The sequence below is a fragment of the Anomaloglossus baeobatrachus genome, chromosome 4 (genome assembly GCF_048569485.1).
Source record: "Anomaloglossus baeobatrachus isolate aAnoBae1 chromosome 4, aAnoBae1.hap1, whole genome shotgun sequence".
NCBI lineage: Eukaryota > Metazoa > Chordata > Amphibia > Anura > Aromobatidae > Anomaloglossus > Anomaloglossus baeobatrachus.
This window is the reverse complement of record NC_134356.1, coordinates 33350002-33377915: the sequence shown is the minus strand read 5'-3', so window position 1 is coordinate 33377915 and position 27914 is coordinate 33350002. Positions and strand designations below refer to the sequence as shown.

At 44.8% G+C, this 27914-nt stretch overlaps 1 protein-coding gene across 3 annotated transcripts in view; it reads left to right on the top strand.

Annotated features, from left to right (window-relative positions):
* The window catches only part of PARVB (parvin beta), a 78150-nt gene that overhangs the window by 22688 nt on the left and 27548 nt on the right, over positions 1 to 27914 (top strand). For all 3 annotated transcript variants that reach the window (XM_075344218.1, XM_075344221.1, XM_075344219.1), the window contains exons 3-7: positions 1375 to 1445; positions 8158 to 8260; positions 19160 to 19300; positions 21662 to 21777; positions 25368 to 25426. In XM_075344218.1, coding sequence (XP_075200333.1) covers positions 1375 to 1445; positions 8158 to 8260; positions 19160 to 19300; positions 21662 to 21777; positions 25368 to 25426 — 490 coding nt within the window. The remainder of the gene's footprint in view (positions 1 to 1374; positions 1446 to 8157; positions 8261 to 19159; positions 19301 to 21661; positions 21778 to 25367; positions 25427 to 27914) is intronic.

The following is a 27914-nucleotide window of genomic DNA, read 5'->3' as shown; positions in this document are numbered from 1 at the left end:
TCATCAATATCAGATCAGATCGGGAAGTTGGAATTCTAGCAATCGCCTGATTGACAATATTGTGGCGTTTCCAAAGTGGCATAGCACCAATTATTGTGTAGTGTAAAAATGAAAAAACTGACAGCACTTCCAAACAGACAAGTGTGAACAGGTGCAAACTGAACATGAAAGATAACAAATATACAGCAGCACTCTGAGTTGCTAAGGCATGCAAACATTGAATACAGTAATTTTGACGTACTTTACTGCTAATGATATTACATAAAAAAATAGAGACACTTAGCGCATAATAAAAATACAGTTTTATATGAGCCCAGCAGCCAGCAGCAAGGCGTATCTCTTATGTTGGGTTTCTACCTAAATGCCTCTACCCGGGCTGAATAGGGCGGGCAGAAACCTGCTAATAGAAAATTAAAAATTACTTTAAGGTGGTGGGGAAAGGAGTGCTCAGTCAGAAGACATGACCCTATCATCTAAAATGAGAAAACTGATGGCACTTCCTAAGAGACAAATGTGAACAGATGAAAACCGAACATGAAGTATACTCTTAAGAATATACAGCTGCACTTCGAGAAACTAAAGTATGAAAACATTGAAAGAAATTTGGACATGTATTACTGCTGAGGAAATTAAATAAAAAAAATTTGAGACAGTGCATGAAAAAGGGCAGTTTTATATGAGCCCAACAGCCAGTCTTAAGGCGTATCTCTTATGCTGGGTCCCTACCTAATGCCTCTAACTAGGCCTTCAATTTTATGGGTAGGCAGGAACCTGCTCAAAGGAAATTAAACATTGCCTTAAACTGGTGGGAAGGAGTGCTCAGTCAGAAGGCATGACCCTATAATCTAATACAAGAAAGTATTGGCGTCGGTTTCTTTCATTTCAGACTATAGGGTCATGCCTTCTGACTAAGCACTCCTTCCCATCAGGTTAAGGCAATTTTTAATTTTCTATTAGCAGATTTCTGCCCACCCATAAAATTATAGGCTTTTCAGGGACCCAGTATAAGAGGTACTACAGCTCAGTCCCGTTCACTTTAATGGGACCGTGTGTTGCAATTAGCTTTGTCCTTAGGATAGGTCTTTCATAAAAGTGTTGGGGGTCTAACTCGATTGCAGGAGTTAGACCCCCAACACTTTTATGAAAGACTTATCCTAAGGACAGAACCATTTAAATTTTATTTACTTCCCTTTTTTGTAATATATATATTTTCCTGATCATTTTTAGTCTGGAACTCGATGACTTCAGAGTCACTTGATATTGCTGAGTATTTTCCAGGGGTGTCTTCTGTCCTTCCTGTGATATCCGTCTGTCTCATTATTGTCGAGGCCTCTGTCATGTCTCTGACTGGTTCTCTCCTTTCTGAACGCGCAGAGGAGAATGAGGAGCGGACCATGATCGACCCCAACTCCAAGGAAGAAGCAAAATTTAAGGAACTTATAAAGGTCAGAACAATATATCTTTATACACTTACTAGCTGTAGTACACAGGCGTTGTCCGGGATAGTAACTGTCTCTCTCCGAATTTCTGTCTGTCTGTCTCTGTGTGTCTGTCTCTGTATCAGTCTCTGTCTGTCTATCTCTATGTCTGTGTCTGTCTGTCTCTCTCTGTCTGTCTGTCTCTCTCCCCGTCTGTCTCGCTCCCCGTCTGTCTCGCCCCCCCGTCTGTCTCGCCCCCCCGTCTGTCTCGCCTTCCCGTCTGTCTCGCCCCCCCGTCTGTCTCGCCCCCCCGTCTGTCTCGCCCCCCCGTCTGTCTCGCCCCCCTTCTGTCTCGCTCCCCGTTTGTCTCGCTCCCCGTCTGTCTGTCTTTTTCCCTGTCTCTTTACTTGTCTCTGTCTCTTTCCCTTTCTGTCTCTTTCCCTGTCTGTCTCTTTGACTGTGTTGCTCTCTCTGTCTCTTTCCCTGTCTGTCTCTCTGTCTGTCTCTCGCTATCCGCCTCTCCACCGACATCTTATTACCTCACACATACGCTTCTTATACTAACAATTTTTATTTTGTTCCTATAGCAACCAATTACAGCTCCTATTAATAACCTGTAGCTCGCAGCTCCTTTGACTTTAATGGAGGCAGGTTTTTTTGGAGAGTAACTGTAAAGCGCGGGGTTAAATTTTCCCGTCCAAACATAGTGTATGACATTCCTTGAGTCACATGAGGCGTCTGTGCAAAATGTCTTGATTGTAAATGCGATGGTGCGGATTCCTTTAGCGGACATACACACACACACACACACATACATACATACATACATACATACACATACACTCAGCTTTATATATTTGATTTTTGTAAGTGGTGGTCCTCCTTAAGTTTTAGCACATCTCCTTGACTACAAGGCCCATGTGATAGTTGCGGCCCCCCGGGACAGATTTGGTCTTGGAGGCCATGTTCTCCAGTTGTCCCTATTCTGCTGTTGGCGCATTAGGGACATTTAGGCCCCGCCGCAAGCTCCACTTGGTGACGCCTGAAACTAAGAGGGACCTCCCGACTTTGGTGGCATTTACAGAAATCCATCACCTTGTTTGGCCGAATACAGCACATAGTGGCCACAAATAGGGATAGTCCCAGGAAACTGTTGGCAATTAGGTATGGATCCACTCAGAAGGCCTAAAAGGCTGGACTGGATCCACTTTTGGGTCACCTCCAGATTTGGGTAATGCTTTAAGTAATACTACATGTAATCTGTGTACCGATGTGGTGCTCTTTCTGGAAGAAAGTGGCCATTTTTTTTCTAGTAGTGGACATCTCCTTTAACTAACCAGTTTTTCATCTATATGCAGGTTTGTAGAGAAGGATTTTTTTTAAATGAAAATAAAATATTTATTATTATTATTATTATTATTATTATTATTATTATTTTACAAATCCTTCTACTATTAAATAATATTAATAATATTATAAAAAATTATGCTACAGGACATTTTTTAAAAAAAAAAAATATTCTTTGAAATAAATAATTTAGTATATATAAATGCAAGAAACTTTTGAAATATATCTTATCAGTGAATTTTTTTTATTTTTTTTGTCTTTCTCCGTTTGTGAGCCGTTTATTTCCACACCCATCTGCTGTCACACAACGTGCGTGGTGAGCGTGTTCAGACTCCCTAAAAAACACCACAGACAAGGGGGAAACACTGAGAACACAATAACAATGTTGGGCCCTGGGACAAGTGAGAGGGTAGATGGAAACCTCCTAACCTCACCTGAGTTGTCTCTGCTCTGCTAACCAGTCCCTATACAGTCTCCACAACTGTCGCTGAACAGTACTCTGGGTCCCTGAGAAACTCTATAGAGGCCCTGACTAGTGAGAGGCAGATGAGGTTCACTAGTCCCACCACTGCACTAAAGAGACAAGAGGGTAAGAGAGACAAACCTGGGGCAAAATACTAAAATGGAGAGGGGATGACTCCTGGAGACTCTACAGCAGCTCCTTCCACCAAGGCGGATTCCTTACAAATGGCTTTGTATAGTCAGCAAAGCTTGCTGGGAGACCTGGCTATTTAAATACAAGGGGGTGTGGCTACAGAGCAGGTGCAGCTGACCTCAACTGCAGGAGAGCTGCAAACAGAAAAACTGATATTAACTACTTCAGTGCCAAAGGAAATGAAACAAAGTTTAATGCAGAGTCCCAGATAGAGATGAGGGGCTCCAGTTCTTAGCTACCACTAGGTCCCAAAAATAGGGAGACGACTGTGACATCTGCTTCCTCAACTTATCTTCTACTCTGAAAAAAAAAACCAGCTAAACTTTATCTCGACATAAGACAGGTTACAGGCACAGTGAGATGTCAGGTTACACCTCCTCTTATATTCTATGGAGAGTAGAGTTGGAGGGAGCAGAGTGAGGAAACAAGCAGAGGGAGAAACAGAGAAATCCTGCTGAGCTTTCTAACTAGCCTTTTACTTCAGCCCAGAGCTGGATTCACAACTACATAGTACAGTGCTGGTTGTATAATGTTCTCCATGCTGCTGCTTCTTCTAAACATGCAATACATAGAGACAGGAAAGCAGTAAGGCCTTGTGCGCACTAGGCGTTTTTGCCGCGTTTTTAGCGGCGTTTTTTACCGCGTTTTTGTGCTGAAAACGCAGTGACATTGCTTCCCCAGCAATGTCAATGGGTTTTCATAAGTGCTGTCCGCACACAGCGTTTTTTTTTAGCTGCGTTTTTGTGGTGACCACAAAAACGCAGCATGTCAATTATTTCTGCGTTTTCCACTGCGTTTTTCACTCATTGAATTCAATGAGATGTTAAAAACGCAATGAATAACGCATATAGCCGCGTTTCTATGACTAAAAACGCAGCTATAAACGCAAGGGGTGGGTACTACAGTGACGTGTACAGGAAGAGGATTCCTTCTGTTGGTAAACACAGAAGCGTGAATCCTCCCGGTACTGTCACCGCTGCTTCCACCTCCCGTCCTGTGCATGTCAGCTCCGTGCGGCGCCATGTCTGAGCGGGAGGTGGAGGCAGCGGCGAAAATCAAAGTGAACAGTAGAAAAAAAAAAAATGTCATATATACTCACCTGTCCGCAGGGTCCCGGTGCCATGCCCGCTCCCAGCTCCTCCCGGTCCCGCCGCTCTGGCTGTGTGCAGTCTCCCCGGGGCAGGACCTTGTTTGCAGGACCTGGCGGTGGATCACCTGATGCAGTCACCTGACGCATCAGCTGATCGCGGTGACGCGGGCGCCCGGCCGGCTATCAGCTGATCCTGCCGTCAGGGGACTTCATCAGCTGATTACCGGCAGCTCTTGCAGCGATCGGACGGGATCAGACTCCTGTCCAATCGATCGCTCCAGGAGCTGCGGGTAATCACCACAGCACATAAGTGAGTATTATTATTTATTTTTTTTTTTCTACTGATGCATCAGCTGATTGTATAATCGGCTTTTATACAATCAGCTGATGTGTGATGGGATTCACATCCTTGAACCTGACAGATCATCTGATCGCTCTGCCTTCCAGCAAACCGATCAGATGATATTGGATCCTGATTGGACGGCGCGGGACCCTAACCCAGGATTACTGCGGAGGGGGGTTCTTTATTTCAATAAAGATGGAGTCACTAATTGTGTTGTGTTTTATTTCTAATAAAAATATTTTTCTGTGTGTTGTGGTTTTTTTTTATCTGTACTAGAAATTCATGGTGGCCATGTCTAATATTGGCGTGACACCATGAATTTCGGGCTTAGGGCCAGCTGATAATATACAGCTAGCCCTAACTCCATTATTACCCGGCTAGCCACCCGGCTTCAGGGCAGCTGGAAGAGTTGGATACAGCGCCAGAAGATGGCGCTTCTATGAAAGCGCCATTTTCTGGGGTGGCTGCGGACTGCAATTCGCAGTGGGGGTGCCCAGAAAGCATGGGCACCCTGCACTGTGGATTCCAATCCCCAGCTGCCTAGTTGTACCCGGCTGGACTCAAAAATTAGGCGAAGCCCACGTCATTTTTTTTTTTTAATTATTTCATGAAATAATTAAAAAAAAGGGCTTCTCTATATTTTTGGTTCCCAGCCGGGTACAAATAGGCAGCTGGGGGTTGGGGGCAGCCCGTACCTGCCTGCTGTACCCGGCTAGCATACAAAAATATGGCGAAGCCCATGTCATTTTTTTTTCTTTTTGGGCAAAAAACTGCATACAGTCCTGGAAGGAGGATGCTGAGCCTTGTAGTTCTGCAGCTTCTGTCTGCTCTCCTGCATACACTAGTGAATGGAGGATGCTGAGACTTGTAGTTCTGCAGCTGCTGTCTGCTCTCCTGCATACACTAGTGAATGGAGGATGCTGAGACTTGTAGTTCTGCAGCTGCTGTCTGCTCTCCTGCATACACTAGTGAATGGAGGATGCTGAGACTTGTAGTTCTGCAGCTGCTGTCTGCTCTCCTGCATACACTAGTGAATGGAGGATGCTGAGACTTGTAGTTCTGCAGCTGCTGTCTGCTCTCCTGCATACACTAGTGAATGGAGGATGCTGAGACTTGTAGTTCTGCAGCTGCTGTCTGCTCTCCTGCATACACTAGTGAATGGAGGATGCTGAGACTTGTAGTTCTGCAGCTGCTGTCTGCTCTCCTGCATACACTAGTGAATGGAGGATGCTGAGACTTGTAGTTCTGCAGCTGCTGTCTGCTCTCCTGCATACACTAGTTCTGCAGCTGTCTGCTCTCCTGCATACAATGAACATTTTGAAGAAGGAAATGACATCAGACCTTTTTTTTTTTTTTTTTTTCATCAACAATCTTTAATGGCATTGTGCACTGATTAAAAACGCAGTGAGCAAAAACGCAGCAAAAAACGCACCAAATCGCGGCAAAAACGCATGCGTTTTTGCCGCGTTTTTTTAGCCGCGGGTGCGTTTTTTAGACAAAAACGCACATAAAAACGCAGCGTGAAAAAAACGCCTAGTGCGCACATACCCTAATCCCATATGTGTGTTGGTGTTGTTTATGGAAGACATCATAGCAGCTAGTCTCTACTACACCCACTAGCTCAGAGAAAATTGACCACTAGTAATAGAACCTACATAGGGGAAAACGGGCGAAAAAGGCAGGATACAGAGTCCTGTAATAACATTAATCCTGATCCACATCCACAGCTTATTCTGAGCAGTCACTTATTTCCACTCCCATCTGCTTCCTCAGCTTATCATTGGACTCAGGAAAAAAAAACAGCTTAATTCTCTCTCCAGACAAGACAGACTATAGGCACAGTGAGGTGTTAGAATATAATAGGAGATGTAACCTATGTAAAGTGGATTTGGAGGGAGCAGAGTGAGGAAACAAGCAGAGGGAGACATGGAGAAAGCCTGCTGAGCTTTCTAACAAGTCTTTTACTTCAGCACAGAGCTGGATTCACATGTACATAGCACAGTGCTGCTGTATAATGTTCTCCATGCTGCTGCTGCATCTGAACATGCTCTACATAGAGACAGGAGAGCAGGAATCCCTCATGTGTGTTGGTTTTGTGTATGGTAGATATTATAGCAGCTAGTTTCTACAATACTCACTAGCTCATACCAATACCAATAGCAATAAAGCCTACAGAAGGGAAAACTGGTGAAAAATGCAGGATACAGAGTTCTGTAATAACATTAAATCTGATGCACATACGCAGCTTATTCTGAGCAGTCGCTTATTTCCAGTCCCACCTGCTTCATCAGCTTATCATCCACACTGAAAAAGACAGCTCAAACTTGTCTTCAGACCACACAAACTGAAAGCACAGTGAGGTGTGAGGTTACATCACCTCTTATATGCTTTGGAAAGTGGAGTTGGAGGGAGCAGAGTGAGGAAACAAGCAGAGGGAGACATGGAGAAAGCCTGCTGAGCATTCTAACAAGTCTTTTATATCACCCCAGACACAGCACATCTACAGTACATAGCACAGCACTGCTGTATAATGTTCTCCATGCTACTGACTCTACATAGAGACAGGAGAGCAGAAATCCCTTGTGTGCTGTGTATGGGAGACATCATAGCAGCTAGTCTCTACTACACCCACTAGCTCAGAGACAATTGACCACTAGCAATAGAGCCTACATAGGGACAAATTGGTGAAAAATGCAGGATACAGTGACCTGTAATAACCCTGATGAGCATACGCAGCTTATTCTGAGCAGCCGCTTATTTCCAGTCCCATCTGCTTCCTCAAGTTATCATCCACTCTGAAATAAATAGCTCAACTTTATCTCCAGACAAAATGGACTGCAAACACAATGAGGTGTCAGGTTACACCTCCTAAATTCTAGTTGGAAGGAGCAGAGTAAGGAAACAAGCAGAGGGAAACACAGAGAAATCCTGCTGAGCGTTCTAACAAGTCTTTTACTTCATCCCAGAGCTGGATTCACATCTACATAGCAATGCGCTGCTGTACAATGTCCGCCGTGCTTTGTGACATGCGCTACATAGAGACAGGAGAGCAGGAATCCCTTGTGTGTGTGCTGTGTATGGGAGACATCATAGCAGCGAGTCTCTACTCCACCCACTAGCTCAGAGACAACTGATAATTAGCAATAGAACCTGCAGAGGGGAAAAATGCAGAATACAGAGTCCTGTAATACCATTAACCCTGATGCACATTCACAGCTTATTCTGAGCAGTCACCTGAAATGACAGACATGCTTTCCTTTTTAATAAATATTCACCCCTTCATATCTGTCTACTGCCTCCTCAGGTCCTAATAGACTGGATTAATGAAGTCCTTGTGGAGGAGCGGATAATAGTGAAGAACCTGGAGGAAGACTTTTACGACGGACAGGTCTTACAGAAGCTCCTAGGTGACTAAAATGATAATATGCCTGTATAGACAGTACAGCAGGGTGTGTACGCTTTATGGCTGCTGCAAAGAACGGGAGTTAATGGACAGAAAAGTTTCCTTAGAAACTGATGGAGTCACATTTTCACTTGTTTGGTCCCAGGTGTTCCCACAAATGTCTGCTCCAGTCGCTTATAATAATGCTATACTGCGCCGCCACCATCATACATTGCTCATATAATATAATTATAAATAAATACCACCATATGGTGCTCAAATAATACCAACATCTGCTATTATACGGTTATTTTAAGGGTTGAATGCTGACTTTTAGGGTCGCTACCTCCAAAATGTGGGCACTAGAGTGACCGCCCCCTTTCTTTTTAAGGAGAGCTAATTTGCCTACCCTTTTTTTTTTGCCTGTGGGCATTGCCTGTGCTGGCAATTTCTACAAGAAAAAACAGTACCCCCTCCTAGATCATCATGACTTTGTGCCATATTTGGTGCACAGCTGACCTCCACACCCACCTAACGTGCCCCTAATGATTGGCGCTCGACTCTATTTTTTCTTAGCAAATAGACCCAAAATCTGCAAATGGGCCTCAGACACAAAGCTGAACACAGCTCACAGCAATTTTTATGATACAGCTGTGTAATTAATATTAGAGGGGTTATTCACAACCAAAATATTAATCGATCATCAATATCAGATGGTTGGGGGTCCAGAACTACTGGAATTACACGGATACAGAACCAGAACACAGCTCAGTACACCATCTAGTAGCTGATTTTGAATACTGCAGTTCAGCTCCTATTCACTGTAATAGCAGCTAGGCTGCAGTACCTGAGAATGACCACTACACGGTGTATGGAGCTGTGATGTGCCATTCTGTATGTATTTGGCTGCCATGGGACCTGCTAACAGCTAATCAAATAGGGGGATTTGATGACTTGTCCTAAGTATAGCTCATCAATATACACTGAAATTTCACGGGTCCTTTTTTTTGAATACGGCAGTTCAGCTCCTATTCACTGTAATTGCAGCTGGGCTGCAGTACCTGAGAGTGGCCACTACACGGTGTATGGAGCTGCGATGTGCCACTCTCTATACATCCGGCTGCCACATGACCTGCTAACAGCTAATTAAATGGGGGGGACCTGATGACTTGTCCTAAGGATAGCTCATCAATATCCACTGGAATTACACGGGTACAGGACCAGAACACAGCTCAGTACACAATCTAGTGGCTGATTTTGAATACTGCAGTTCAATTCCTATTCAGTGCAGAGTTTTTCGTTTGTTTTTTTCTTGACATTATTCAGGAAGCTTTAATTAATTTTCATTGACCCGCTTCCTACACCTGGGATTTAATGATCTAGTAGGATGGGAAGGAATTATGGTCTTTTAATTACATATCTCCATTCGTTCTGCCCTCCTTAAAGGTTAAGTCCAAATTAAATTACTTTTTAAACCTGTAGAAATCTCCGCAGCTCTTTTATAAATCCATTCGGAGCTTAACCAAGTTATATGATTATTGTGGGAACGAGAGGGGATTTTTCACTTTAATTTCAATAGCCACTTACCAAGGATTGTTAAAGGGAAAGTCTACAATGGACAATCCCTTTTAGTTAAAAGTTTATCCTTTGACTATACGTTGCTTGCAGGTTGTAGGAACCCTTTTAGATATAAACTGTGATCTTTGGAGAAACTCAAGAATTCCTTTTTTTTCTACACTGCCCCCGCAGGAAAAATGAAGCATTGCAGTTTCCATTTAAATCAATGGGTTTTCTATATACAATATATATATATATATATATATATATATATATATATATATATATATATATGCTGGTCCTCCGGGGTGGGAGACACATTTTATAGCAGTTTTTCTGAATGTTGTAGCCCCTTATATTAACTTATCACTGATTTCTAAGTGAATTGCTAAACAAGAATACCCCTTTAAGGATTAATGGTGCATTATCTAAGGGAGATACTATGGGGGGGGTGGTTCTTAGCACACAGATACTATGAATTGTGTACATAGGTTCCAAGATCTCTGCTTGCTGTCATTCAATAAAAACCTTAATCAGTGCCCAGGATATAAATCTGTACGAATCAGTTGATGGATTTAGGCTATGTGCGCACGTTGCGTAAATTCATGCAGTTACGCTGCGCTTTGTAGCGCAGCGTAACTGCATGCGTCCTGCGTCCCCTGCACAGTCTATGGAGATTGTGCAGGGGCCGTGCGCACGTGGCGTTTTAGAGCGCAGCGCTTCGGCTACCGCCGAAGCGCTGCGTAAAAAGAAGTGACATGTCACTTCTTCCGTGCGCTTTGCCGGCAGCTCCTGCTCTGTCTATGGGAGGAGCTGCAGGCAGAGCGCATGGAATCGGCTTCACTACGGACATTTCTGCAGCGATTTAAAGCGCACATGTGCTCTTCAGATCGCTGCAGAAATTTCTGCAGTGAACTGTACGCAAAGTGCACACATAGCCTAAAAGTAAGGTCACATGACCTATGATTTCTTTTTTTATCCACAGCAAGCAGAGATCTTTAAAAAGGTGATCCAGAAATAAGCTTATTGGAAAACTGTATAACTAACGTTTTATTTGCTTAGAAAACTATATAACTTTTTTTTTGCAAACACTGGAATACCCCTTTAAGACTGTGTTGATAATTGCTGATAGAATGATCCTTCTCCACACTATATAACCGTTTTCTGCTGCCTAGATTAGAAAGAAGGGGTCTGCATTATTTTCTGAAATGGTGCCACTCTTGTCCACTGCTGATATTGCAGCTCTGCCTTCTTAAAGGGGATCTGTCACTCACCATTAATATGTATTATTTTTACCTGGTGTAAAAGCCGCTGTTCTCCTGAATCCGGCGTTGTTTTTCTTTTCTTCCTACGCCTCTCTGTTCCTGAGATATAATCCTTTGTTCCCTGTATATAAATCTAGTCTTGCTGGCTAAATGGGCGTGGTCTTCAACTCATGTGGGCGTCGTCTTGAAGACTCTGCCCTCTTGGCAAACAAGACTAGATTTATACATAGAGAAGAAGGGGCCATATCTCGGGAACAGAGAGGTGCAGAAACAAAAGAAAAACATCCCCGGATTCAGGAGAACAACGGCATTTACACCGGGTAAACATATTACATATATACGGCAAGTGACTGGTCTGGTCCTATTTAAAGTGCACAGAGCGGCAAATGCTCCTAACCTGCAGAGAAGAGCTGCTTTATATATGTTTTTATATATATATATATATATATATATATATATATATATATATATATATATACATACACACATACAATACTAAAAAAATAACATGATACATATATATATATATATATATCATGTTATTTTTTTAGTATTGTGTGTGTATGTGTGTGTATATCTATATATTATACTTTCTTCTATGTATGTATATATATATTATATGCAAAATAAAACAAAAAATATATCTTTTTAATTTATTTTTTTGTTTTGTGTGTGTGTCTATATATATATATATATATATATATATATATACTTTTCTTTGTCGCTCCTAATTGGGAGACCCAGACAATTGGGTGTATAGCTACTGCCTCCGGAGGCCACACAAAGCACTACACTTAAAAGTGTAAAGCCCCTCCCCTTCTGCCTATACACCCCCCGTGGGATCACGGGCTCCTCAGTTTTCATGCTTTGTGCGAAGGAGGTCAGACATCCACGCATAGCTCCACTGTTTAGTCAGCAGCAGCTGCTGACTATGTCGGATGGAAGAAAAGAGGGCCCATACTAGGGCCCCCAGCATGCTCCCTTCTCACCCCACTTTTGTTGGCGGTGTTTGTTAAGGTTGAGGTACCCATTGCGGGTACGGAGGCTGGAGCCCACATGCTGCTTCCTTCCCCATCCCCCTTAGGGCTCTGGGTGAAGTGGGATTTTACCGGTCTCCAGGCACTGAGACCGTGCTCCATCCACAGCCGCTGGGGATTCTGCTGGATATGGAGCTGAGTATCGTCAGGGACAGGGCCCTGCTACGTCAAGGTACTCTGTGTCCCCGTACAGACCGCGCGCAGACACACTGCAGCATTGCTGGGTGTGTTAGTGCGCCGGGGACAACAGCGCTGCGCGCTTGTGCCATTACTAGCTACAGCTCTGCTGAGTGAGTCAATGTATTGGGAACTGCCGTGCCGGCCGCTGCTGTCAGTTTACGCTGCGGCGCGGCTGGGACTTGTGGTGCGCCGGGGACTTCCGTGCTGGCCGTGCATATATGACGGCCGCGCTTATTACTCGAGTCCCCGGCTTTTGCGGCCCAGTTTCGTTTCGTTCCCGCCCCCAGACCTGCCAGTCAGGGGAAGGGCGGGACGCTGTACAGAACGTCAGCGCCGAGGGCTGGAGTCTACTTTACATACTCCAGCCCTCACACTGGGCACAGTGGGACGCCAGTTTCCCGCACTTTGTCTGAGGCACGCCCACGGTCCGCCCCTCTTCACAGAACGCCGGCAGCCATTCCTGTGTGCAGTCTGAGCTGGAGAGGGGAGACAAGTTCTGGGAGACCCAGACACGGGATTCTGGCGACCACACACCCGCGTTTCCGCGGGCGGTAAGCGGCACCTCTGGTGCTGACCCCACTAGTGCCGAAGTGTACATTTGTATTTTTATGCTTGCATGCGATACATTGCACTGTACGGTCGCTGGTGATTCTTGGCTATATACCCTCCTAGATTGCTCAGAGGAGACAACAGCATGTCATCCGCAAAAAGCAAGGGTGCCAAGGCACAGGCTTTCTATGCTGCTTGTACCGCATGTGAGGCTACTCTACCGGCAGGTTCCACTGACCCCCATTGTGTGCAGTGCTCGGCCCCTGTGGCACTTGCTCGGCCGGGGCCTCTGCTAGAGGTGACCCAGGGAGAACCACCTGTGAATACTGTCCAGGTGACAGGGACGGAGTTTGCAGTTTTTGCTGATAGATTGTCTGTGACTATGACTAAAATTCTAGAAACTTTGCAGTCTAGACCAGTAACTCAGACCATGGGCACTGTTGAATCATTGCTCCCTGATCCCCCTCAGTTGGAACAGCTCCGGGCTCCGGGGGTGTCCCATGCATCCCAGGGTGAAGGCTCTGACACGGACGACAGTCCCAGACAGCCTAAGCGGGCTCGCTATGAGCGGCCCTCGACTTCATCACACTGGTCAGGGTCCCAGCAGGAGGACTCTCTGTGTGATGAGGCGGAGGTAGCTGATCAGGATTCTGATCCTGAGACCGCTCTCAATCTGGATACTCCTGATGGTGACGCCATAGTGAATGATCTTATAGCGTCCATCAATAGAATGTTGGATATTTCTCCCACAGCTCCTCCAGTGGAGGAGTCAGCTTCACAGCAGGAGAAATTCCATTTCAGGTATCCCAAGCGTAAATTAAGTACTTTTCTGGACCACTCTGACTTTAGAGAGGCAGTCCAGAAACACCACGCTTATCCAGATAAGCGTTTCTCCAAACGGCTTAAGGATACACGTTATCCCTTTCCCCCTGACGTGGTCAAGGGCTGGACCCAGTGTCCCAAGGTGGATCCTCCAATCTCCAGGCTTGCGGCTAGATCCATAGTTGCAGTGGAGGATGGGGCTGCACTTAAAGATGCCACTGACAGACAGATGGAGCTCTGGTTGAAATCCATCTATGAAGCTATCGGCGCGTCGTTTGCTCCAGCATTCGCAGCCGTATGGGCACTCCAAGCTATTTCAGCTGGTCTTACACAGATTGACACGGTCACACGTACATCTGTTCCGCAGGTGGCATCCTTAACCTCTCAAATGTCTGCATTTGCGTCTTACGCGATTAATGCTGTCCTGGACTCTACGAGCCGTACGGCAGTGGCGTCAGCCAACTCCGTGGTTTTACGCAGAGCCTTGTGGTTAAGGGAATGGAAGGCAGATTCTGCTTCCAAAAAGTGCTTAACCAGTTTGCCATTTTCTGGTGACCGACTGTTTGGTGAGCGTTTGGATGAAATCATTAAACAGTCCAAGGGTAAGGATTCATCCTTACCTCAGCCCAGACAAAACAAACCCCAACAGAGGAGGGGACAGTCGGGGTTTCGGTCCTTTCGAGGCTCGGGCAGGTCCCAATTCTCCTCATCCAAAAGGACTCAAAAGGATCAGAGGAGCTCAGATTCTTGGCGGGCTCAGTCACGCCCAAAAAAGACAGCCGGAAGACCCGCTACCAAGGCGGCTTCCTCATGACTTTCGGCCTCCTCTCTCCGCATCCTCGGTCGGTGGCAGGCTCTCCCGCTTTGGCGACATTTGGCTGCCACAGGTCAAAGACCGTTGGGTGAGAGACATTCTGTCTCACGGGTACAGGATAGAGTTCAGTTCTCGTCCTCCAACTCGATTCTTCAGAACTTCTCCACCTCCCGACCGAGCCGATGCTCTTCTGCAAGCGGTGTGCACTCTAAAGGCAGAAGGAGTGGTGACCCCTGTTCCTCTTCAGGAGCAAGGTCACGGTTTTTACTCCAATTTGTTTGTGGTGCCAAAAAAGGACGGGTCTTTCCGTCCCGTTCTGGATCTAAAACTGCTCAACAAGCACGTGAAAACCAGGCGGTTCCGGATGGAATCCCTCCGCTCCGTCATCGCCTCAATGTCTCAAGGAGATTTCCTAGCATCAATAGACATCAAGGATGCTTATCTCCACGTGCCGATTGCTCCAGAGCACCAGCGTTTTCTACGCTTCGTTATAGGAGACGAACACCTTCAGTTCGTAGCTCTGCCTTTCGGGCTGGCGACAGCCCCACGGGTCTTCACCAAGGTCATGGCAGCAGTAGTAGCAGTCCTGCACTCTCAAGGTCACTCTGTGATCCCGTATTTGGACGATCTACTTGTCAAGGCACCCTCTCAAGAGGCATGCCAACACAGCCTGAACGTTGCGCTGGAGACTCTCCAGAGTTTCGGGTGGATCATCAACTTTTCAAAGTCAAATCTGACCCCGACCCAATCGCTAACATACCTTGGCATGGAGTTTCATACTCTCTCAGCGATAGTGAAGCTTCCGCTGGACAAACAGCGTTCACTACAGACAGGGGTGCAATCTCTCCTTCAAGGCCAGTCACACCCCTTGAGACGCCTCATGCACTTCCTAGGGAAGATGGTAGCAACAATGGAGGCAGTCCCTTTCGCGCAGTTTCATCTGCGTCCACTACAATGGGACATTCTCCGCCAATGGGACGGGAAGTCGACGTCCCTCGACAGGAACGTCTCCCTTTCTCAGGCGGCCAAGGAATCTCTTCGGTGGTGGCTTCTTCCCACCTCATTGTCAAAAGGAAAGTCCTTTCTACCCCCATCCTGGGCGGTAGTTACGACAGACGCGAGTCTTTCAGGGTGGGGAGCAGTTTTTCTCCACCACAGGGCTCAAGGTACGTGGACTCAGCAAGAGTCCACCCTTCAGATCAATGTTCTGGAAATCAGAGCAGTGTATCTTGCCCTACAAGCCTTCCAGCAGTGGCTGGAAGGCAAGCAGATCCGAATTCAGTCGGACAACTCCACAGCGGTGGCATACATCAACCACCAAGGAGGAACACGCAGTCGGCAAGCCTTCCGGGAAGTCCGGCGGATTCTGACGTGGGTGGAAGACATGGCATCCACCATATCCGCAGTTCACATCCCAGGCGTGGAAAACTGGGAAGCAGACTTCCTCAGTCGCCAGGGTATGGACGCAGGGGAATGGTCTCTTCACCCGGACGTGTTTCAGGAGATCTGTCGCCGCTGGGGGATGCCGGACGTCGACCTAATGGCGTCCCGGCACAACAACAAGGTCCCGGCTTTCATGGCACGGTCTCACGATCACCGAGCTCTGGCGGCGGACGCCTTAGTTCAAGATTGGTCGCAGTTCCGGCTACCTTATGTGTTCCCACCTCTGGCACTGTTGCCCAGAGTGCTGCGCAAGATCAGGTCCGACTGCCGCCGCGCCATCCTCGTCGCTCCAGACTGGCCGAGGAGGTCGTGGTACCCGGATCTGTGGCACCTCACGGTAGGCCAACCGTGGGCACTACCAGACCGACCAGACTTGTTGTCCCAAGGGCCGTTTTTCCATCGGAATTCTGCGGCCCTGAACCTGACTGGTGGCCATTGAGTCCTGGATCCTAGCGTCTTCAGGATTATCTCAAGAGGTCATTGCCACCATGAGACAGGCTAGAAAACCATCCTCCGCCAAGATCTACCACAGGACGTGGAAGATATTCTTATCTTGGTGCTCTGCTCAGGGAGTTTCTCCCTGGCCATTTGCATTGCCTACTCTTCTTTCCTTCCTGCAATCCGGTTTGGAAAAAGGTTTGTCGCTAGGCTCCCTTAAAGGACAAGTCTCAGCGCTATCTGTATTTTTTCAGAAACGCCTAGCACGACTTCCTCAGGTACGCACGTTCCTGCAAGGGGTTTGTCATATCGTCCCTCCTTACAAGCGGCCGTTAGAGCCCTGGGATCTGAACAGGGTTCTAATTGCTCTCCAGAAGCCGCCTTTCGAGCCTATGAGGGATGTTTCCCTTTCTCGCCTTTCACAGAAAGTGGCCTTTCTAGTAGCGGTCACGTCTCTTCGGAGAGTGTCCGAGCTAGCAGCGCTGTCATGCAAATCTCCCTTCCTGGTGTTTCACCAGGACAAGGTGGTTCTGCGCCCGATTCCGGAGTTTCTCCCTAAGGTGGTATCCCCCTTTCATCTCAATCAGGATATCGTCTTACCTTCTTTGTGTCCTCATCCAGTTCATCAATGTGAAAAGGATTTGCATTTGTTGGATCTGGTGAGAGCACTCAGAATCTACATTTCCCGCACGGCGCCTCTGCGCCGCTCGGATGCACTCTTTGTCCTTGTCGCTGGTCAGCGTAAAGGGTCGCAAGCTTCCAAATCCACCCTGGCTCGGTGGATCAAGGAACCAATTCTTGAAGCCTACCGTTCTGCTGGGATTCCGGTTCCCTCAGGGCTGAAGGCCCATTCTACCAGAGCCATGGGTGCATCCTGGGCATTACGGCACCAGGCTACGGCTCAGCAGGTGTGCCAGGCGGCTACCTGGTCGAGTCTGCACACTTTTACCAAGCATTATCAGGTGCATACCTACGCTTCGGCGGACGCCAGCCTAGGTAGACAAGTCCTTCAGGCGGCGGTTGCCCACCTGTAGGAAAGGGCTGTTTTTACGGCCCTATCACGGGGTGTTATTTTACCCACCCAGGGACTGCTTTTGGACGTCCCAATTGTCTGGGTCTCCCAATTAGGAGCGACAAAGAAGAAGGGAATTTTGTTTACTTACCGTAAATTCCTTTTCTTCTAGCTCCAATTGGGAGACCCAGCACCCGCCCTGTTTTCTTAGGGATTTTTGTTTTTTCGGGTACACATGTTGTTCATGTTGAATGGTTTCAGTTCTCCGATGTTTCTTCGGATCGAATTTGTTTTTAAACCAGTTATTGGCTTTCCTCCTTCTTGCTCTTGCACTAAAACTGAGGAGCCCGTGATCCCACGGGGGGGTGTATAGGCAGAAGGGGAGGGGCTTTACACTTTTAAGTGTAGTGCTTTGTGTGGCCTCCGGAGGCAGTAGCTATACACCCAATTGTCTGGGTCTCCCAATTGGAGCTAGAAGAAAAGGAATTTACGGTAAGTAAACAAAATTCCCTTCTTTTGTATATATGTGTATATATATGTATATTAATGTGTGTATGTGTGTGTGTGTGTGTGTGTGTGTGTGTGTGTGTGTGTATATATATGTGTGTATATATATATATATATATATACACACACACACATACACACATTAATATACATATATATACACATATATACAAAAAAGGATATATATACACACACACAAAACAAAAAAATAAATTAAAGAGATATATTTTTTGTTTTATTTTGCATATAATATATATATATACACACATCACACATATATATATATATATCTATATATACATACATACATACACACATTAATATATATATATATATATATATATATATATATATATATATACACACAAAACAAAAAAATAAATTAGATATATTTTTAGTTTTATTTTGCATATAATATATATATATATATATATATGTATATGTGTGTGTGTGTGTATGTGTATATGTATATGTGTACCCACATATACACATATGTACACATATGTACATACACATATGTATATGTGTACCCACCTCTTCCAACAAGCCTACAACCTACAATAGCCCTCAGCCCAGTAGACCACTGCGCAACCAGCTCTGTCCTCACCTATTGTACCATCACCCATTCCCTGTAGACTGTGAGCCCTCGCGGGCAGGGTCCTCTCTCCTCCTATACCAGTCTGTCTTGTACTGTTAATGATTGTTGTACGTATACCCTCTTTCACTTGTAAAGCGCCATGGAATAAATGGCGCTATAATAATAAATAATAATAATAATAATATATATATATATATATATATTATACGCAAAATAAAACAAAAAATGTATCTTTTTATTTTATTTTTTTGTTTTGTGTACAATAAATATATACACTGTATATAATATATATAAATCAAAAAGATATAATATATTTACAGGATATATCTATTATACATAATTATTTTTATTTGTTTTTGTGTATGTATATACAGTATGTGTGTATGTATGTTTGCATGTATATACCGTATACTGTAATATACTGTGTGTGTGTGTATATATATATATATATATATATATATATACATATATTATATGTACATATTACATATCATATTATATGTACATATTATATATCATATTATATGTACATATATATATATATAATTTTTTTGCATATATACAGAGTATATATATATATATATAAAAATATATATGTATGTATATATAATATATATATATTATTATTATTATATTATTATTATTATTATTATTATATTCTTCTCATGCACCAACACTACTACCTGTGCCCTTTTTTTACAGAGAAGCTGGCAAACCGAAAACTGAGTGTTGCTGAGGTGACGCAGTCTGAGATCGGACAGAAACAGAAGCTTCAGACCATCTTGGATGATATACAGGAATTTCTGAGGCCGCAGGGATGGACCATACGCTGGAACGTTGATTGTAAGTGGATCAGGCCGTCCCTACTTGTTAAAGGGTCTTTTTAACAGTTGAACGCAATATGTTCTACTGGGACCCCAGCGATCAGCTGTAGGGAATCCTTGCAGTAAGTGCTCAGTTTTCCTGCAGTGCCTCCGCAGGAGAAATGAAGCATTACACAATGTTTAATTTAAGCCATTGGGTCGTCTTGGTAATTTAGAGCGGGTGCTTCAGAGAGGCAGAGGTGCTACTATTTCCAAGAAATGAGGATTCCGCTCTATTAACCCCTTAACGATCAACCTGTGAGGTCTGTACAGTATAATTCATAAACGGGTAAAGAGGTTCGCGCTCCTGTGCAGAATCATAGTCATGCTCAGAAGGAGAACGTAAGATCCTCAACATGATCAGCCTTCTACAGAAGGTATATAGCTAACCATATTAGCAGCTGGAACGTCGAGGTAGGGCTTGTCCAGTGTCATGCACTACTCAAAATACAACATAAATACAAGAGAACCAGAGTATAATGGGCAAAAGTAACAACATTTATTGACCAAAATTTAAATTGTTCACAAACAGAGTTAACATTAAAACCCACCGTGTATTAAAGGGAAGGTGTTGTAAAAAAAAAAACAACTGAAAAAATGTGAAGTATTAATGTTTTGTTTAAATATTATTTGTTTTTAATTGAGCAAAAATTAAAGTTTGATATTTTCCACTCTTAAACACTAGGGGGAGCAGCTGCTGAAATCCTACTGTAGAACTAGCTCACATTACAGCTGCAGTAAAGTGGGCAGAATCTGCTCTCCTGTGTGTGATGTCACCTCCCGCTCCCAATCTGGGTGTTTGCAAAAGGATAAGGGAGGATAAAATTTAGGATCACAGTACGGAGCCATTTTGTTGGTGACTGTAAAGTGATCCTAATGTCTAAAGTGTCACCGAGGACAGCTGGCATAGTGCTCCACTGTATACTGTGCGCCAATGTATACTGCGCTCCGCTGTATACCGCGCCCCCTGCTGTATATTGCGCTCCACTGTATTCCGTGCCCCCCCACTGTATACTGTGCTCCGCCGTCTTTTGGGCCCCCGCTATATACCGCACTTCGCTATATTCCGTGTTCCGATGTATACCGTGCCCCGCTATATACTGCGCTCTGCTGTATTCTGTGCTCCCTGCTCTATACCGCGCTCCGCTGTATACCGTGCTCCGCTGTATACCACTTTCCGCTGTATTCCGCACACCCTACTGTATTCCGCGCCACCATACCTTTAAGAATAGGCATGAAAGAGGGGATATGATGGTTGATAAAGTAAAGGTAAGTGTACTTAGACCGATGAGAGTACATATGACAGGATAGGGGGGAAGGGGAAATTGGGAGGGAGAGGGAAAGAAGATATAAACATAAAGGGCATGAATGTAAAATGTGGCTGCCCCCCTCCTCTCTCCTCCTGCACCAGATAGAAATAGCTAGTATAAATAGCGAAAAAATTAGGCTATTAAGAGTCAATGCTTCAGAACATGAAGAATGCATCAGTACAACAAAGGTACAAAACCCCAGCCCCCCGTAACATAGTACAAAAAGTAACAATGGACAGAGAGTACACATTACCTAAAGTGCCTAGTGCAGAGCAGCATACAGGGTATATCCCTGAGTAAGCAAGAAAACCCTAGCAAAACGTGCGTTGGGGTCCCACACCATCAAATGACCCAAGGACCCCCAATGCACATTTCGCTAGGGTTTTCTTGCTTCATCAGTGATATAACTTGTATGCTGCTTTGCACTAGGTACTTTAGGTAATGTGTACTCTCTGTCCTTTGTTACTTTTGCACATTATGCTCTGGTTCTCTTGTATTTATAGAGATAAGAGACTTGAAGAATTGGTGAATATAGGTCATTTAAATCAAGCCAACATGTGGCAAATAGATATAGCATCCAATGGTTCAGCCTTGAGGCCTTTCTCCAGGCTTTCTGTGCAAAAATGTATGTGACATTTAAACATAAATCAATAAGTGTTGTAAAGGAAAGGGAATATATCCTGAAATATACCGATATATCCTGGTATAATTAGGTCAAGTAATGATAATAATAAGCCTATAAACTCAAAATCGTCAACTATGATCACAAAAAGTGATAACATTGTACATAATATTCAGTATATGATAATATGGGGAGAGGCTCCTGCTGCAGACATCTGCAAAGAAAAGGCTTATAAGAAGGGAAAACGGTTGATTTTCTGGGACACTGATGGAGGTGTTTTATAAAAGGAAAGGAGGAGGGAACATTTTTATTTTATTTTAAGTTTTTTTTCTTTTTCTTTTTTTTTTGAGAAATATTATTGTAACGTGTTATTCTGACATTTGCTCTCAATTTTTTTTTTTGCTTCCAGCCATACATGGAAAAAACCTGGTTGCCATCTTGCACCTTCTAGTAGCCCTGGCCATGCATTTCCGAGCTCCTATACGACTTCCTGAACATGTGTGTGTGCAGGTAGTGGTGGTAAAGGTAAGACCTGAATATTGTGTATTCGATGGGAGCTATGGATGTGTGCCCGGGTGGTCTGTGCGCCATTACATATCAGATTACGGCTTTTCTGAACATTTTATCAGAGGGCAATCAACTAGTTTGATCGTTTTCTATGTATGTGGACAATTCTCGTAAACGGACACTAGATGGCAGCAGAGTTTAACACTAAAAACTCCAGGAAATCCTCCATCTGATCACAGCGCCTACTCTCCGATCAGCGCTCCCGCAGATAAATTGTTTTTTTTCAATTGGTAGTGCCTTGTGGTTTCTGGGTCTCAATTGTTGTCTCGATGGTCATAGTCTATTTACAGATTCATTACTTTTCAGATGGGATTTCTGTTTATGAAAATGTTAGAGTTGGTTAAACAGAGAAAGAGAAAGCGATAACTACGCTGCCTCCGTGCCGCCAGCAGGTGCAGGGCGAACTGCTCCACAGTGCATCAACACAGCTCCTCCTATCTCAGCTTCTTGGTAGTTTATAAGCCCCAAAATCTCCAATTGGGGCCCCTGTCTAGTATAGGTCTTTTGCCACCAGCAGGCGAAGAGTGAACTGCTCCACAATGGGAGAAGTGCATCAAACAGCTCCTCCTATCTCAGCTTCTTGGTAGAGTTTTACTAAGCCCCAAAATCTCCAATGGGGACCCCTGTCTGACATAGGTCTTCTCATGCCACCAGCAGGCGCAGGGCGAACTGCTCCATAGTGGGAGAGGTGCATGAAACAGCCCCTCCTATCTTAGCTGCTTGATAGCGTTTATAAGCCGAAGGCGAAGGGCGAACTGCTCCACAGTGCATCAAACAGTTCCTCCTATCTCAGCTTCTTGGTAGCATTTATAGGCCCCAAAATCTCCAATCGGGGCCCCTGTCTGGTATAGGTCTTCTCATGCCACCAGCAAGCGAAGGGCGAACTGCTCCACAATGGGAGAAGTGCATCAAACAGCCCCTCCTATCTCAACTTCTTGGTAGAGTTATAAGCCCTAAAATCTCTAATGGGGTTCCCTGTCTGGTATAGGTCTTCTCATGCCACCAGCAGGCGCAGGGCGAACTGCTCCATAGTGGGAGAGGTGCATCAAACAGCTCCTCCTATCCCAACTTCTTGGTAGAGTTATAAGCCCCAAAATCTCCAATGGGGGCCCCTGTCTGGTACAGGGCTGGAATTGATCCTGGATATCTGGCCGGACGTCGGTCCCCATATACGTCTATGGGGACCAGAATCTTTTCACCATGGTGGTAGAAGGGATAGGGGGATTGGAGTAAGCGCTTCATACTTTCCAGACCTGTGTAAGTTCACATTTAATCATTGGACGCTATATTCCACTACAACTTAATCTAAAAAGGATTCGATGTAAAAAATATACAGTATATATATATATATATATATATACAGTGCCTACAAGTAGTATTCAACCCCCTGCAGATTTAGCAGGGTTACACATTCAGAATTAACTTGGCATTGTGACATTTGGACTGTAGATCAGCCTGGAAGTGTGAAATGCAGCAAAAAAGAATGTTGTTTTTTTTGTTTTAAATTGTGAAAAGTTTATTCAGAGGGTCATTTATTATTCAACCCCTCAAACCACAAGAATTCTGTTTGGTTCCCCTAAAGTATTAAGAAGTATTTCAGGCACAAAGAACAATGAGCTTCACATGTTTGGATTAATTATCTCTTTTTCCAGCCTTTTCTGACTAATTAAGACCCTCCCCAAACTTGTGAACAGCACTCATACTTGGTCAACATGGGAAAGACAAAGGAGCATTCCAAGGCATCAGAGACAAGATCGTGGAGGGTCACAAGGCTGGCAAGGGGTACAAAACCCTTTCCAAGGAGTTGGGCCTACCTGTCTCCACTGTTGGGAGCATCATCCGGAAGTGGAAGGCTTATGGAACTACTGTTAGCCTTCTACGGCCTGGACAGCCTTTGAAAGTTTCCACCCGTGCCGAGGCCAGGCTTGTCCGAAGAGTCAAGGCTAACCCAAGGACAACAAGGAAGGAGCTCCGGGAAGATCTCATGGCAGTGGGGACATTGGTTTCAGTCAATACCATAAGTAACGTACTCCACCGCAATGGTCTCCGTTCCAGACGAGCCCGTAAGGTACCTTTACTTTCAAAGCGTCATGTCAAGGCTCGTCTACAGTTTGTTCATGATCACTTGGAGGACTCTGAGACAGACTGGTTCAAGGTTCTCTGGTCTGATGAGACCAAGATCGAGATCTTTGGTGCCAACCACACACGTGACGTTTGGAGACTGGATGGCACTGCATACGACCCCAAGAATACCATCCCTACAGTCAAGCATGGTGGTGGCAGCATCATGTTGTGGGGCTGTTTCTCAGCCAAGGGGCCTGGCCATCTGGTCCGCATCCATGGGAAGATGGATAGCACGGCCTACCTGGAGATTTTGGCCAAGAACCTCCGCTCCTCCATTAAGGATCTTAAGATGGGTCGTCATTTCATCTTCCAACAAGACAACGACCCAAAGCACACAGCCAAGAAAACCAAGGCCTGGTTCAAGACGGAAAAAATCAAGGTGTTGCAGTGGCCTACTCAGTCTCCTGACCTTAACCCAATTGAAAACTTGTGGAAGGAGCTCAAGATTAAAGTCCACATGAGACACCCAAAGAACCTAGATAACTTGGAGAAGATCTGCATGGAGGAGTGGGCCAAGATAACTCCAGAGACCTGTGCCGGCCTGATCAGGTCTTATAAAAGACGATTATTAGCTGTAATTGCAAACAAGGGTTATTCCACAAAATATTAAACCTAGGGGTTGAATAATAATTGACCCACACTTTTATGTTGAAAATTTATTAAAATGTAACTGAGCAACATAACTTGTTGGTTTGTAAGATTTATGCATCTGTTAATAAATCCTGCTCTTGTTTGAAGTTTGCAGGCTCTAACTTATTTGCATCTTATCAAACCTGCTAAATCTGCAGGGGGTTGAACACTACTTGTAGGCACTGTAGGTCTTCTCATGCCACCAGCGGGCGCAGGGCAAACTGCTCTACAATGGGATAGGTGCATCAAACAGCTCCTCCTATCCCAGCTTCTTGGTAGCGTTTATAAGCCCCAATATCTCAAATGGGGGCCCATGTCTGGTATAGGTCTTCTCATTTGGGTGCCCCTATGGGCTTCAGGACCCCTGCAGCCCCTACGTCTGATTTTAACCCCTTCACAGGGCCATGGAATAAACCCTGGAGTGAGTGCACAATTTCACCCCCACCATAATAGATGAGTTAAACCCTGGAGTGGGATCAGGGGAACCTGAAATTTTGGCTCTTTAACCGCTTGAACAACAGTGACCATTGAGGGGTTAAATGGGTTAGATAAACATTGCTGCTTTCTTCCCCAAACAGCGCCACAGGTTGCATCTGGTATTGCAGCTCAGCCTCATTCACCTCATTGGGACTGAGCTGCAATACCAGACACCTCCTGTGAACAAGTGTGGCGCTATTTCTGAAAACAAACCAGCCATGACATCCGCTACAGTCAAAATGTCAACTTTGATCACGTTTGCGTTAATCATGCCGCGGTGTGAAAACTTATCTGAATTTTCCGTCCTTGCGTTTCAGAAACGAGAAGGCCTCCTGCAGACGAACCACGTGACCGAGGAACTGACGACCACCACAGAGTAAGCTCTTCCTAAACACACGCCGCACTTGCCCACTGTACCAGAAGTCATGCTGTTGTCCGAACTGCATAAACTTGTGGGCCATGATGGAAAAGTCTGGCCACCCATGCGCCATTTTTTTTTTTTTGGAGGGTTTGTCCAGGATTGGAAAAACAAATCTGCTTTCTTCTATGAACAGCGCCACACATGTCCGCAGGTGATGCCTGGTATTGCAGCTAAGCTCTTTTGACATTAATATGACCGAGTTGCAATACCGCTCTCAACCTGTGGTCAGGGATGGCGCTATTTTTGGATGTAAGCAGCTATGTACAACCCTGGCCTTGTTCCGTGCTGCTTGTGTTCACACAGAATATATAATACAGGGTCTTGCCGTGACTGACAACCTGAAAATTAAGGCCTGATATGAGACGGTGGAACCACTGAGACATGACTAAAATATAATTGCTTTCTAACTAATCTCCAGCCGTCCGCGGCTCCGTACTGACGAGCGGCTGATGTTGAGGTGTGAGCCGCCTCGTGACATTCACAGGCTGCTGCTGGCTTTTGCTAAAAAAGTTCAAAATGGCAATGACGGACCCGTGGGTTTGATGCTAATGGGGTCTGGTTATACGGATGAGATCAATTTTGAGCATTAGCTACCCTCCTGCAACAGCGGAGAGCGGCCGTGCCTGCGCAGCTCTCTCCAATCATTTCTAAAAATTGCCAAGCACTCCCATCCAAACTAATGGAGAAAGCTGCGCACGTACGCCACCTGCTGTTTGTTCTGAAAAATGGCCCCCATTTTCAAAATCCCAGAGTTGGGACTGTGAGCGAAATACACTCCTTCTATGCCATTGGAACTCCAAATTTAATGCGATTTGTTTATGAACGCTCGAGAAATCACTGCAGCACAGATGCTTTGTGGTGTACTGAAAGTTTCTGCTTTATTACATGATGTGACCAGTTTATATAGTACCCCAAACAAAGAAATAACTCATCTGTACTATGCACCAATAAGAGTCACAGGGGTATGTATAGAAATGTGAAACTCGGGAAATCATTGCAGCACACACGCTTTGTGGTGAACTGAAAGTTTTTACTTTATGACCTCATGTGACCAGTTTATATAGTACTCCAAACAAAGAAATAACTCACCTGTACTATGCACCAATAAGAGTCACAGGGGTGTATGTAGAGATATGAAACACGGGAAATCATTGCAGCACACATGCTTTGTGGTGAACTGAAAGTTTTTGCTTTATGACCTCATGTGACCAGCTTATATAGTACCCCAAACAAAGAAATAACTCCTCAGAACTATGCACCAATAAGAGCCACAGGGGTGTGTATAGAAATCTGAAACTTGGGAAATCATTGCAGGACACATGCTTTGTGGTGAACTGGAAGTTTTTGCTTTATGACCGACCAGTTTATATAGTACCCCAAACAAAGAAACAACTCCTCAGAACTATGCACCAATAAGAGCCGCAGAGGTGTGTATAGAAATGTGAAACTTCCCCGCACAGCAGTGTTAGCTGAGCCCTATGACATCATTCAGTTATAAGACAACAACAAAATGGATTGTATTCTCTCACAGGACCCCCACCTAATGAACCTTTGGGTATGCTATACATGTGCAACAACCCCTTCAGGAACTGTTTTTTATTTACATAAAAAAATAAAATCACTTAAATTTTTTACTTAAATGTATGCATCTTTGGTAAAAAAATACTTTAAGCATTAAAAGTTGTGCACAGTTTGCCTTCCACAGCCTCTATGTTGCATTGTCTATTGCTGACTGCAGAATGAGCTAACTGAGGAACCATCAGTGAGCTCATTCTGACAATTTGTAACACGTTTACCTGTCCTTTTTTTTTTCTGAGCTGTTCTTTACTGATGAGACCACATCAAAGTTGAGCTGAGCTTTGAGGTGGTCATGAATCAACTGAGATGAGCTCAGAAAAAACATACAAACCCCGCATTATAAAGTGCAGCACTGAGGCTTTAGACAGCAAACTGTGAGACATTTTTAAGGAAAGACAATTGCAAAAATGTTATTTTTAACCCAATATATGGAAATTATAGTTGACATATCCTTAAAAGGATTCCAGCTGTTTATGGAAAGGTTCCTCGGGGGAGGGAAAAAGTATCCAAATGGGCTGTTTATGAAGTCTTATTGGCAAGGCTCCTTGGGGGAGGGAAAAAGTATGCAAATTAGCTTTCTCCCATTATTATTATTTATTTTTAGAGCACCTTTGATTCCATACAAGAGAAGATGTTACATACAGAACAAATATAAGTTACAGGGCACAAACTAACAATGACAGATAACTGGTGCAGAGGGCAGAAGGCTCGGCCCTCGCGGGCTTACTGGCTACACGATAATGGGGGAGGAGTCAGTAGGTTGGGAGGTTTCGGCAGCTCCGGTGGTGGTGAGGTGTCAGCGTGGTCTTTGCAGGCTGTAGCTTTCTTGAAGAGATGGGTTTTCAGGTCTCGAATGTGGCGGATA